General features: G+C 44.7%; 2 protein-coding genes across 2 annotated transcripts; both read right to left on the bottom strand.

Annotated features, from left to right (window-relative positions):
- Window positions 1–9,640: 9,640 nt before the first annotated feature.
- On the bottom strand, window positions 9,641–12,438 carry LOC123988495. Its single transcript, XM_046288755.1, has 3 exons — window positions 12,184–12,438; window positions 9,827–12,074; window positions 9,641–9,734 (listed from the first exon to the last, which is right to left on the bottom strand). Exons 2-3 carry the CDS (start codon window positions 11,737–11,739, stop codon window positions 9,641–9,643), a joined length of 2,007 nt encoding a protein of 668 aa, XP_046144711.1. The 5' UTR covers window positions 11,740–12,074; window positions 12,184–12,438.
- On the bottom strand, window positions 11,994–13,302 carry LOC123988494. Its single transcript, XM_046288754.1, has 2 exons — window positions 12,400–13,302; window positions 11,994–12,074 (listed from the first exon to the last, which is right to left on the bottom strand). Exons 1-2 carry the CDS (start codon window positions 13,300–13,302, stop codon window positions 11,994–11,996), a joined length of 984 nt encoding a protein of 327 aa, XP_046144710.1.
- Between the last annotated feature and the right edge of the window lie 224 nt (window positions 13,303–13,526).

The raw sequence follows: 13,526 nt of genomic DNA, 5'->3' as shown, positions 1-13,526 counted from the left end.
CCCTGTACTTAAGAGTGCCCGTTTCCTTTTGTTCCGATAGCTACGTTACTGTGCTGCTAAATCTCTGGCCGAAGAAGAAAGAGAAGAGGAAAACATGTCTGCGTTCAGTGTACTGCAGATCAATTTAAACAGATGCCGCGCGGCACAGGATCTCTTGTGGCAGGCCGTGAACGAGTTTCGCGCGGATATAGTCGTCATCAGTGAGCCGTTTAATCCTCATCCGAATTGGCATCAGGACAGGAGCAGCTCAGCCTGCGTATGGTATACGAATCGTCCTAGCTGCGACATGGGGGTGACTAGAAAGGTGTTTGAGACAGACGGATGCGTGGCATTGGAGACTCGCGAGTTTGTGATAGTGACCTGTTACTTCTCACCATCACTGACTATAGAAAGCTTTGAAGGTCAATTACGGGGTCTTGCGACATGTTTGTCAAGTGTTAGGAAACCGATTATAATCGCCAGGGATTTCAATGCCCGTTCTCCGCACTGGGGATCAGATCGCGTGGATTCACGCGGTCACCGTATGATGAATTTGATCGAGCAAGCAGGGCTGATGCCCGTGGCAAGTCAAGGAGGTCCGTCATTCGAACGTGGTGGCGTGGGTTCTCGAATCGATGCCCTTGCGCGTAGCCGCAGCCTCGCAGTGTCCACGCGCTATTCGGTGTCGGATCACCGTTATCTTATTCATCGATTTAAAGCGAGACCAGAGGCTATTGGTTCGTCCGAGGATTCTCTTTGGGAGGCGAGACTAGGTCGCCCGGACATGGAGGCGTGGAGGGAAATAGTGAGCGGCCAGTTACCGATGCCAGGATCCCTGGATCCAACAGTTCAACGTAGTCAAGAGAGAGGAGCTGCAGCAGCCGGTCCATCGGAACAGTCCGCGCTACCGCCGCTGTGCACCGTGGCCGAAATTGATGAAGTGATTGAGGAGTTAGAGACGCTCTTTCTGTCAACCCGTCCACCATTGCCGACCCGCAAGAGGAGGAAAGTACAAAATGTACCATGGTGGAGCCAGGAGATAGCAGATCTTTGTCTCCAAGCAAAGCTTCCCCGCCACCGCTGGCAGAAGGTGGCTCGTCGGAGCCCGACGACAGCACGACAGCAGGGGCACCAGTATCGCATGGAGATGCTGGAAAGCCGACGTGCCTTATCCTTGGCATTGCGTCGAGCTAAAGAGGCATCGTGGAGTGAGATGGTCTCGACTATCGAAGAAGATCCGTGGGGGAAACCCTACAAGGCGGCCATGAATCGTCTGAAGGGGAAGTCGCCCCTGGTTCGCCTCAACCGAGAGGAGTTCCACGCAACGGTGTCCGCGCTTTTCGTGGTGGAGCAGGAGCGCCAAAAGGAGGCTGCCATCCCAAGGAGTAGTGCAGCAGAAGAAGAGGAGGAAGACGAAGCAAGAGGAGAAGAAGTAGCGCAGGCTTCATTGATCTGGGCTCGTCAGGAAGGAGCGTCAACGTCTTCGGCATTCAACGCTCGCGAGATCGCGGGGGAACCCGCAGGGTCAAGCGCTGTTCCTCCTAACACCAGTAAGAGAATCTGAAGCCCAGGGGAGGGCACCTCGCGCCAGGGGGACGTGTTCACGAACGAAGATGTGAGGTACGCAATGGAGATGTTGAAGAAAGGAAAAGCTCCGGGTCCAGATGAAATCCCTGGCGAGGCCGTTCACGTTCTGCGTAACACTGCATCCGGCTGGGTTTGTGCCCTTTTCAATTCCTGTCTGAGGCTAGGTTACTTTCCAAGGGCTTGGAAAGTAGGGCGTCTGGCTTTAATACCGAAGGCCGGGAAAGCCTGTAATTCTCTTTCCGACCTTCGACAGCTTTGCATGCTGTCAGACATGGGGAAGTGTTTCGAATATGCTTTGCGCGTGTTAATGCTAGAAGCGATTCGCCTGTCTGGAGGGCTGTCGGTGCGTCAATTTGGGTTCACGGAGGGCAGATCAACTCATCAGGCGATGAAGGTGGTCATGTCGGAGTGGGATCGTGCGCGCAGAGGGCGAAATCACTGTCTGCTAATTACCCTGGATGTGAAAAATGCATTTAATATAGTGCGTTGGGACCTCATCCTGGCTGCAGCCGAGCGCCGTGGGTTTCCGACGATAATAGTGGACATGTTACGTAGCTATTTAAGCGAGCGAAGAGTGGGAACCCGGACGCCAAGCGGTGAGTGGGTGGAAGCAGCTGTATTTGGTGGGGTGCCGCAAGGATCAGTGTTGGGACCACCGTTGTGGAACCTATCGTACGACGGGCTGCTGGAGGTGCTGCTGCCACCAGGCGTGACAACCGTGGGTTTTGCGGATGATATGGCGCTGCTTATAGTAGCCTGATCATTAGACAGAGTGCGCGAGCTGGCAGAACATGCCTTACGTGTGGTGGGGGCGTGGTACGAGAGAGAGAGAGGCTGGTTCTCGCGAAAGAGAAAACTGAAGCAGTGCTCTTAACTGGGCGGCGCGTACCCGACGGACTTGTACTATCGTACGAGGCCGCGATAATCAGGACATCGCGCTCGATTAGGTACCTTGGTGTGATGTTCAGTAATAGCAGACTCTTTCATAGTCAGATGAGCCGGGTATGTGAGAAGGCAGTGAAAGTAGCGCAGCACCTCTCGTGGTTGCTACCGAATCCACGAGGATGCGGTCCGAAACCGCGTTTGCTGTATTACCGAGTGCTAGAATGTATAGTTTTGTATGCGTCTCCGGTACGGAGCGAGGCGGTGGAGTACGGATGTGTGAGACAGCGATTGACGTCGACACAGCGGTTGGGGTTACTGCGCGTGACACGCGCGTATCGTACCGTTTCATCAGAGGCATTGTGCGCGCTGTCAGGTTGCATGCCGTGGGACTTGTTAATAAGGGCCAGGGCCGCTTTGTATGGGTACGAGGAGGCGGAGGTCCCGGAAGAGCGCGTGAATCTGCCGTAGGTGGTGGAATATGACACCTTTGATCGCTGGCAAACTCGATGGACAACCTCGGAGAGCGGCGCCTGGACTCGCAGGCTGATTCCCAACATCGAGGCGTGGGTGGAGAGCAATGGAGCACGTTACCTAACGTATAATCTGGCGCAGGTGATGACAGGTCACGGATGCTTTGCTCATTATCTCCATCGGATAGGAAGAAGTCCGTCCCCGAGCTGCTGGTTTTGCGATCCTCCAGTGGACGATGATGCCACACAGTGTTTGTGTGTGATCGTTGGGCCGTGCAACGAACACTTCTATACCTGGAGGTAGGGGAGCTGACTCCAGAGTCGTTTGCAAGCTCTCTTCTGGATAGCCGAAGGCGACGCTCTCTTATATCGTTTGTAACCGAGGTGATGACCAAAGAGGAGAGTGTGGAGGGAGCAAGAGAACGCGCAGGGTTAATGGTGCCTCGTCGAGTCCGCCGGCGAGGCTTCCGTCACTCCCGCGGCACACGCGGATCCCGGGCGAGGGGTGGCCGCTGGCGCCGGTGAGGCCAGACCGACGAAATTAATGGCATTAGTGAGGGCAAGCCAAACGCACGCACGTACTCAACCCGACCACCCAATTATGTTTGCGAGTATGTGAGTTAAGTATGTGAGTTTAGTATGTGTATTATTGTTATCTGCGAGTTTATCTGTGAATTTATATGTCAAGAAAACATTTGTAAGGGAAGGTAAGGAGTTACGTAGAATGTTATTAATAAATGGACGCCTTGCAGGCATTATTGCTTGATCATAACTTAATGTTTGTGTTTACCCAGTCCAGTAATAGGAATGCTGTACTCGTGGCATAAAATAGGACACATACACAGAAGTTCGAAGGTAAGGTTCACTCATTGAGTTGATCATTACCGGCACAATCGATGCCAAGTATATTATTCGCGTGTCTGGAAAATTGAGGCGAAGTCGTACTCGTGAGGCCACGCTGAGCGAGAGCAGGGAGGAAGGGGAGCCGCGAAGGAGCACTTCCGCACGGGCAACTTGCCAAGCCATACAAAATCCGACTTAAATATTTAATGGGTGCAGTATGCAGGCCAGGCAGTCCGCAGCCGGGTTAACGAGTTCCGTCACCTTTGGCAAATAGCAGTTGGGAAGGGCCCACACGGGGAGTACGGTAAGGAAAATCAACCACGGATCGGAGTCCGGGAGAGGGTCGAGACGCGAGCTTAATACGCCTGAAACTCGAGGTCATCAATTGAAAATCATGCTGTGCAAAATGCAATTATGATTAAATTGATGAAACGCAATCTTGAAATATTCAAAAATTCTAAAGTTGACAAGGAACCAGGGTCAATGATTCGTAGTTGAAGGGCTATGTTAGTATTATGATTGAGAATTGAGAAGAGTCGTAGATTTGAATTAACTTATCATAAGAATAAAATTAGGAGGCAATTAATACAGTCCCGCGAAGGCAATTGATGCGAATCTTTCTCAAAATTAAGCGTCGCCAGGGAGATAGGTAGGTATTCGAACAATGAAGCATGTATTAGAGTTGAGTTTTCATGATTGGATTTAAAATTAGGCGTGAGAGCTAGAAGTTTTAAGCGTCTCGTCAAGGGGGTGAAAGGCGCGCACCGGCGGGCGGTGAGCGTATTATGTCGCTCACTCGCACGTAATGTCCAGAACTAAGTCGATGAGACGACCATTGGCCGATGTAAGAAGAACTGCAAGCGAGCCGCGTCCGTGTACGACGGCCTGAAGGCGCTAATCTGGAGAGATTCCGCGCGAGGTCCGTTTTTAGTCGCCTTTTACGACAAGCCAGGGAGGCTGGAGACGTATTCTGTAACCCCCGCCTCCAGGGGAAATTCAATTTCATATTTCAAATCATAGCCCAGCAAAGAACCAGGACACGAACGTGATGAGCCTGGAGTTTGAGGTTGCCGATTGAGAGTCGTGCAGCGCAGGAAATGCAATTATACTTAGGTTGATAAAATGTAGTTTGCATAAAAGAGTATGTTATAGTTCAACATTTCCAAATTATGGACAACAGGGAGCTACGAGTTGATAATTCATAATTCATAATTATGAATCTATACTAGTGATCAGAAGATCACCGAAGATGAATAGAATAGAGGAGCCCATACATTCAATAACAGCTGTTATAATAAGCATACTAAACATACGAAACATACTAAAACTGGTTAAATCAAATCACAAATACAACGGGAAATAAATATATTTATACATCTAATGCATCTAATGCAATAGAGCAGTTAATGAATAGTTAACAGTAAAAGAAACAGTAAGCAATATGAGAACGTGAGAAACTGTGAAGTAAACATAAGTAGTATTGCACGTAAGCAGGCAAGCGAGCATATGTGAACTGGACATAAGCAAATGACCAACAAAACCTCCAAAACCTAAAACGTTAAACATACATACATACAGCCGAGCAGCCAAATAGCAGAAGAGGAATATTTAACATTCAACACTAGCGCACAATATAATCACATAAAATTAAACTCAAGATAAACCATAAATTTGAGATGAAATAAACCAAGGATGTGAACCGTAAAGTAAAATAAAGTCGCCAGACAGATAGCAAATAGCAAGCCAGCCATGAGAGAAGAGAAGAAAACATAACATAACATAGAATGCTACTAATTATTATCAGAGGTAAAGGTAAATAAGGTACAGTATAAAATGTAGAATATAGAGTATAACCAGAAAGTAAGCTGGGAAGAAAATAAATAGGTGAGCGTAATGTAATACTAATAATTGAAACCATTCATTGAAACTATTACGTTACTTAAATTTACTTGCAGGAACATTTACGCGACCACAACCTCAACGTGGTTGGCAAGCGAACATGATGGCAAAAACAATTAGAAATTATTGCGAGCAAATCATCAATAAAGATAAGTAGCAACATATACCACATAATGAGAATAATAGGAAGAGGCAGATCTGTTAACATCAGAAATTAACCATAGTATTAAATGTAAAATGTAACATAATCCTAGTCTATTTGCAGGAAGCCCCAACGCCAGCCAATGGAAGTGGATGTAGAGTGTAATTAACGGACTTAAATCGGCATAAACCATAAGGCAGATCAAACAATTCAAATAGTTATAAATTGAGTAGATTAGATTGTTACTGGATTATAATACCGCTCCGATAAGTATGGTATTAATATTAATACTGATACAGGTAAGTCGATGAAATACAGCGCGTCGTGAAAACTAATCAATAATAAACAATCAATAATAAACCCCACATACAACCATATTACTACTAAATCATAATATAAAGGTACAAGAAAACTAAACTACACTACAATAGATCAAAATTACTATGAACATATGTGTATATATAATATGTAACGAAAACACTCCAAATATAATCAATTTAATGAGTATACCGATGTAGATAATTAATTAAACTCCTCATACTATAGTCAGTTTAAATGATGCAGTTCCATTAAATCCCCTTTAATACCAATTAATAGAAAAGGCATATAGGTGCTAAACCAAGCCAGACACTTCTATAAGAATGTCATATGAGATCCACGGTCAAGAAATTCAAAGAATTTAAGGAACCATAACGCATATATGTATGTATAGAAAACCATAAAGACATTGTATCATGCAGGACGGACTACCGCAGCGTATGCCTCCCTGAGCACCAGCCGTATTAACCAATACTGAACTAACACTTTCCAAATCAGAATCAAAACCAGAATCAGAATTGTAATTAAGAAAGGGTAATTAATTTACAAAAGATTGCATAAAGTACCGTAAGTATTCAAAATACACAGATTCACAACTGTCACAGCTGCACTAGAATTGAATTAAACATAGTATGCAAAACATTATCCTGAGGGGGGGTACGAAGAGCTACAAAAGAGCAGTGAATGATATTATAGGAACATGGAACGTAAACCGTAACACTCAATTGAAGACGAAGTCACTGAAACATGTCAAGTGACCAAGAATAAAAATAAGAAAAGAATAAGGATAGTGAATAGTGAACGGCGAACAATAAACCAATAAACCAATAAACCAATGTTGTTACACGTCATTCATATCTAAATTGCTAAAGGATATATGATACATCATATAGTCTACAATTAATTGACAATGACTGGGAGCCCAAACAACCCCCGAAAGCTTAGAAGCAATGCATAATACTACAAGAGAAACTAAGGAGCTAAGAACTAAGAAACAAGAAACCAGAATCAGAATCAAACCCACCCTTAAAATATGCAAAGGGATTATAAACGCAATATACGCATATGATATAAACTCATTAATCCATCCAATCCAGATAGACTCTTCTAAATTCCATAATACAAGACCCATCAAACCAAGTCAAATAAATATAACCGCAAATATAATCGCATATATAATCATCACAGATATAACCACAGCTATAATCACAGCAGGTAAAATGAAGCAGACACATATTAATAATCTGTATCAAGTAATTCAATTCAATGCAATTCGATATGCCATATGCCATTGTTAATTACTCTGTACATTTACTTACTCAATTATAATAATATAATGGAATAGAAAATTAGGAAGTTATATAATAATAATGCAATACAATACAATTTAATACAGAATACTGGTTAAGTATAGCCTAACATAGCTAACTAATATAGCTGAATAACTGGACACAATCCAAGGTCTAAAATAATAATATTATAATATAACATATAATATATTCAATGCCTAAAATGGTCACAGATTGAACGCAGGCTGAACGCAATTGAACGTAGATTGAACGTAGCTAGGATGTAATAACATTAATAACATAAATAAAAAAATACAATATGCTCATTGTGGGTGGATTGGATGGTCGGATCGCTGATGCGTCCTTATCCGAAGGACTGGATTTCGAGGCGGTGTGAAAATAACGAAATCCTTTTAATAAAGGAATGGTTTTAATAAAGTAATGATTGTAACTTTATTTGTCACAATGTGCTCCGTTCTTTGGCACGTTGTCCGAACGAAGATGTACAGAATAACTTTAATAAAATCGGTTGGAAGAATGAACTTTTACTAATTTGCGCACTGGTAATCGATAGAAATCTCAATTTGTTCTAATCGTCGTTAAACGGTTGAGCGACACGCGTGTCTCCGCGAAACCACCGCATGGTGGGGGCTGCGCATAGCCCTATAATTTAATGTTTGCGCGGTGACGTCACGGCGACTCTTGCGACGCTCTCGATAAGGTGTAACCGAACACGCCGGGCCCCGTTGAATGAACTCATTCAAGAACTTTGTTGGGCGTCAGACTCGACATTAATGTCAATCGGCAAGAAACATAATTTCGAAATGGGTCGCTTGTACGTTGAGTTCGCTGTTTTAATGGTTACGACGCGAATTATCCCGTCGGTACCGGGGTGACAATCTATTATGCGTGCTAATTCCCATTGTGCTGGTGGAGTGCATTCATTTCGCAAGAGGACAAGCTGACCGATTTTTGTGAGATTTTGCGCGACTCTCCACTTCGGACGTTGATGAAGAGTATGTAAGTATTCGGTATGCCACGCTTTCCAAAAAGTTTCCGTTATTCGTTGGATTAACTGCCAACGTGACAGTCGGTTTTCTTTTAATTGTAGTACGCTTGGTTCCGGAATTGAGGTTAAGGCCGATCCAATCAAGAAATGACCTGGTGTAAGTGCGTTATAATCATCGATGCAATCAGACATGGCGACGAGCGGACGAGAATTTAATGCGGCTTCGATACGACACAGTACTGTGGTTAATTCCTCAAAGGAGAGTGTATGAGTACCGATGGATCGGCGTAAATGGTGTTTAACACTTTTCACCGCTGCCTCCCACAACCCTCCAAAATGAGGTGCTGATGGGGGTAAAAAGTGCCAAGCGACCTCATCCACGGCGAGCTTATTATGGAGATTGGTATCTCGTAGAGATTCTCGGTGAGCTTTTCTAAGTTCCTTGTTTGCTCCTTGAAAGGTCGTTCCATTGTCTGAATACATGGATTTTGGAATTCCGCGTCGGGACACAAATCTCGTATAAGCTGCTAGGAATGCGGCTGATGTATAGTCGCTTACGAGATCTAAATGGACGGCCTTTGTTGCCATACAAACAAAAACTGCAATGTAAGCTTTGTGCGATTTGTGTCCTCGTCCCGATGTAGTACGAACGTGAATCGGGCCTGCGTAGTCGACACCTGTATTTATGAATGGTCTTTCTACCGCAGTGACTCTGGATGCCGGTAAATCTCCCATGAGCTCAGACGGAACAGATGCGCGATGACGAGCGCATGGTACGCACCTATGTAAAACGGATCGTATCGTGGTGCGTGCTCGCAAGATCCAGTACTCACGTCGCAAACAGGCAAGAGTGAGTTGCGAACCTGCGTGCAGATGGATTACGTGCGTATGATTTATTATCAATGATAGTAGTGGATGGGAGCTTAGGATAATAGGTTTCTTTGTGTTTTCAGGAAATAGCGAGTGTGCAAGTCGCCCTTTCGCCCTAATAAGCCCGTCTTGGTCTAGGATAGGGTTAAGAGAAAGTAACTTGCTGGATTTTAGGAGAGTGTTTTTCGCAGACAGACTACTAAGCTCATCCGGAAATAGCTCGGATTGCATTCTTCTCAACCAAAGGAATTTTGCTCTCTGAATCTCGTCGGGTTGAAGAGGAGGCACTGCTATTAGTGACTTAATGGTGAGTTGTAATTTAATTTTATTCGTATGTCGGAAGCGAAGGTTAGAAGTAAAACGAAGTATGTAAGCCGTCACTCGAAGTAGTTTCGACCAGGATGAGTATCGCGTGGGTAAATCCCAGGGATCCGTAGTCGAAACTGCAGACAATAATTTTGGAATTTTCTCCTCCTCATGCGAATCGATTATTCTGATATTGGGTTTTGGCCAACGTTCTTCGCCTTGTTTTAACCATGAAGGTCCTGACCACCATATGGAATGGAATTTTAATTCCGATGGCGTTAGGCCGCGGGTTGCACAATCAGCAGGATTGCTATTTGTTGGAACATGATGCCACTGCGCTTTCGGTAAAAGAGACTGAATTTTCGACACTCGATTGGCGACAAAAGTCTTCCAACGAGTCGGAGGTTGGCTAAGCCAGGCGAGGGTGATGCTTGAATCAGTCCAACAGTGGACATTGTGATGGATGAGCGACAAGGAATTTTCCACAAAAACGACAAGACGTGCCAACAATGCCGCTGCACATAATTCTAATCTCGGTACGCTTAATGTTTTAACGGGAGCTACTCGTGATTTTGCAACGAGAAGCGCCACGAAGACATTGTCATCTGGGAGGACGCTTTTTATATAAACCGAAGCTGCGTAGGCTTTAGTGGATGCATCGGCGAATCCGTGGATTTCCTGATGTAGCGCGATGCCATTGGCTATTTGGCGAGGAATCGTGATCTTATTTAAATCTGGTAAATGAGTGTAGTAATCTTGCCATTCTAGGAGAACCTCGTTAGGAAGAATGTCATCCCAATCATATTGTAGTGACCATAATTTTTGCATAAACACTTTCGCGGGTATAACGACTGGAGTTAACAACCCCATCGGGTCGAAAAGTTTTGCAATTTGAGAGAGAATTGTGCGTTTCGTATTGGCAAAATTCGAAGAAATGGTAGCTCGAAATTGAAAGTGATCGAGCACTGGATTCCATTCTAAGCCTAAAACTGAGCAGGTCTCCTCGATCTTAAGGAGTTTATTTTTCGCAAGACCGTGATCGCGCGGATCGATATCAATTAACAGAGTTGGATCATTACTGGCCCATTTTCGTAAACGAAAGCCGCCTTTGTTTAACAGGTTTATGGTCTGGTCGCGGATTGTTCGCAAGAGATCTTTGTCGTCTGCTCCGAAGAGACAGTCGTCGACATAAGTTTGATCCTTTAATACTGGAAGAGCTAGAGGATATTGATGACCTTCGTCCACTGCCAGCTGATTTAAAACGCGAAGAGCTTGATAAGGAGCTGATTTAGTGCCATACGTGACGGTACAGAGTTGATACTCCTCAACGGACTGTTGCGACGAGGGACGCCATAAAATGCGTTGAAAATCTGTATCTCGTGTATCAACTAAAATCTGACGGTACATTTTCTCGATGTCAGTGGTATATACAAACCGGAATCCTCTCCACCGGAGGAGGATTGCAATTAGATCGGTTTGGAGCTTGGGTCCAGTTAAAAGATGATCATTTAGAGAAGTGCCGTTTGAAGTTCGGCGGGAAGCGTTAAATACGACGCGAAGACGAGTTGTCGAACTACTTTCGCGAAGAACTGCGTGATGAGGAATATAATAAATTTGGTTGGTTGTTTGAACCGGGACAGTTGGAACCCTTTCCATATGGCCTAAGGCTTCGTATTCTGAGAGGAATTCTTTATAAGTTTCGGTATTTACTTGGTCGCTTTTAAAGCGTCTTTCAAGAGAGAGAAGACTTTTCATCGCGGCAAAACGAGATTCGCCTAAATCTATAGGGGGTTCGCTCTTGAACGGGAGTCGAACTATGTAACGCCCTTCCGACGTACGAGTATGAGAGGATTGAAAGTGTAATTCACATTTTTCTTCCTCAGGTGAGAGCACTGATTGAGTTGGGATATTTTCCACTTCCCAGAAGCGGCGAAGATCTGCATCGAGATTTTCTAGCAACGTAGCGTGATGGGCATCTATAAAGAAAGGAAGAGGATGAGTGGACGTAGGACCAGATAGGATCCATCCCAGGTGTGTATTTTGCGCGATCGGTTCACTTGTAGAACCTTTCCGAACTCCGTCCAATAATAATTGACCAAACAAATCCGCACCGATAACGATATCGATCGGATCTGAGCTCATGGGGTCTGTATCGGCCAATTCAAGTCCTGCAATATGATTCCAATTAGTTACGGAAGAATGTCGTTTTGGAGTGTATTGTGTTAAAGTTTTCAAAATAATAGCAGTTGTCGAGTATACAGGCTCGGTTCTTACCAACGGAGTAATCGTGATGCGAGCGGTGTGATTAGCCCACGACTGTATTCCTCCTATTCCGGTTATGCATGTATTTTGTTTGTTTCTCGGGAGTCGCAAAATTTGGGCTAGGTTCTCTGATATTAGAGTTGCGACTGACCCTTGATCCAATAATGCGCGTGCTTGTACTGTTCGACCCTGCAATGAGTGCACTCGGATGCGAGCTGTTGAAAGAAGAATGCCGGTATTAGTTTTCGTTCGCGACGCAGAATTCGAGCTGATTTCAAGTTCTGAATTCGGATTGGTAGCCGACGTCTGATTTGACTGACTCACGCTGGACTGCTCCGGTTTTATCGGAAAATGCAACAGAGTGTGATGTCGCTGTTTACATTCTTTACAGCTTCTTTGACTGTGGCATTGTTCTTTCGCATGCTTCGCGGAAAAACAATTAACGCATCTTCGTTGGGATTTAATTAATTTAAACCGTTCGGATGGCTCAAGCGCCTGAAATGTTTGACATTGATATAACAAGTGGTTCTGTTTACATACAGGACATATAATTGGCGACACGGTAGACGTGTTCGTTGAAATTGTTTTCGGTTTTGATTTAACAGTTACGTTTTCCGGTTTATCGGTTTTTATTGGCGACATTGACTCTAAAGCCCGAACTCGAGACTCCAAAAACTTGTCGAATTCGACATAAGTAGACAATTCTGATGTATCACCGAATTGTAACTCCCACGCCTTTCGGGAGGAACGGTCAAGTTTTTGTGTACCGAGGAAAACAATTACGTCGTCCCAATGTTCGACGGGTCGTTTCAAATTTTTCAAACCGTGTATCGAAACGTTTAACTGATCGCGTAAACTGCGGAGCTCTTTCGCAGATTCAGAGGTCACTTGCGGTAACGAAAACAAATTATTTAAATAGGTCGAAAGTAACCGGCGTTTGTTTTCGTATCTATTTTTAACTAACTGCCACGCGACCTCGAAATTTGCATCGGTGGTAGGTAAATGATTAACCGCTTTTTTTGCGTCGCCGGTTAAAGCGGAACAAAGAAAATGCAAACGCTCAACATTTGACAAAGAATTATCATTAATTACTATAGATTGAAACTTATCTCGGAAACTCTCCCATTGTTCGAAGGTTCCATCAAAAGACGGCAGCTGGATTTGAGGCAGCAACGATTGCGAGCGTAGCTTCACTGGTTGAAGATTCCCTTTCTCGGATGCTGTCTCCTGGGTCGAGGATGTCTTATCCAGGATCTCCGACATGTAGTCCAGGGACTCCTGATAGCACTCCTCACATCTTTCGAAATGGTTGTCGACGAAGTACTGAAGAGTTGATCTGGCTTGTAGATCCGCCATGGCGACGATTTTCGCGTCCAGGTCTTGGCACTGTTGGTATGCCTCTTTTAGCATGTTCATCCGGTTCCGGGTGGTAGCTGGAGTCATTTTAGCTTGACCCAGCTTTTTATAATTGGTAAGTGCACGTTCGATCGAGCGCATAACTTGGTTTTGTTTAAACAAAATTTCTTCCAATGTACTCATGATGGTTTCCGTAGGCTGAGCACGTGGTTCACTACTTTAACGGTTTTCACTCCTCGACTCCAATCCGGCTCGAAGGACCATAAAATGTGGGTGGATTGGATGGTCGGATCGCTGATGCGTCCTTATCC

The sequence above is a fragment of the Osmia bicornis genome, chromosome 14 (genome assembly GCF_907164935.1).
Source record: "Osmia bicornis bicornis chromosome 14, iOsmBic2.1, whole genome shotgun sequence".
Classification (NCBI taxonomy): Eukaryota; Metazoa; Arthropoda; class Insecta; order Hymenoptera; family Megachilidae; genus Osmia; species Osmia bicornis.
The sequence above is the reverse complement of the archived record's forward strand: the minus strand, read 5'-3'. Positions and strand labels throughout refer to the sequence as shown.

What these genes read in the sequence shown, in the direction of transcription:
- LOC123988494 (XM_046288754.1), bottom strand. Translation starts at nt 13,302, where the DNA reads ATGACTCCAGCTACCACCCGGAACCGGATGAACATGCTAAAAGAGGCA. An exon ending in TGTCGCCAATTATATGTCCT is followed by an intron (nt 12,075 to 12,399) that starts GTATGTAAACAG and finishes TTCTTTCAACAG; the next exon opens with CTCGCATCCGAGTGCACTCA.
- LOC123988495 (XM_046288755.1), bottom strand. Translation starts at nt 11,739, where the DNA reads ATGAGCTCAGATCCGATCGATATCGTTATCGGTGCGGATTTGTTTGGT. An exon ending in TGGTGGTCAGGACCTTCATG is followed by an intron (nt 9,735 to 9,826) that starts GTTAAAACAAGG and finishes TATTGTCTGCAG; the next exon opens with TTTCGACTACGGATCCCTGG.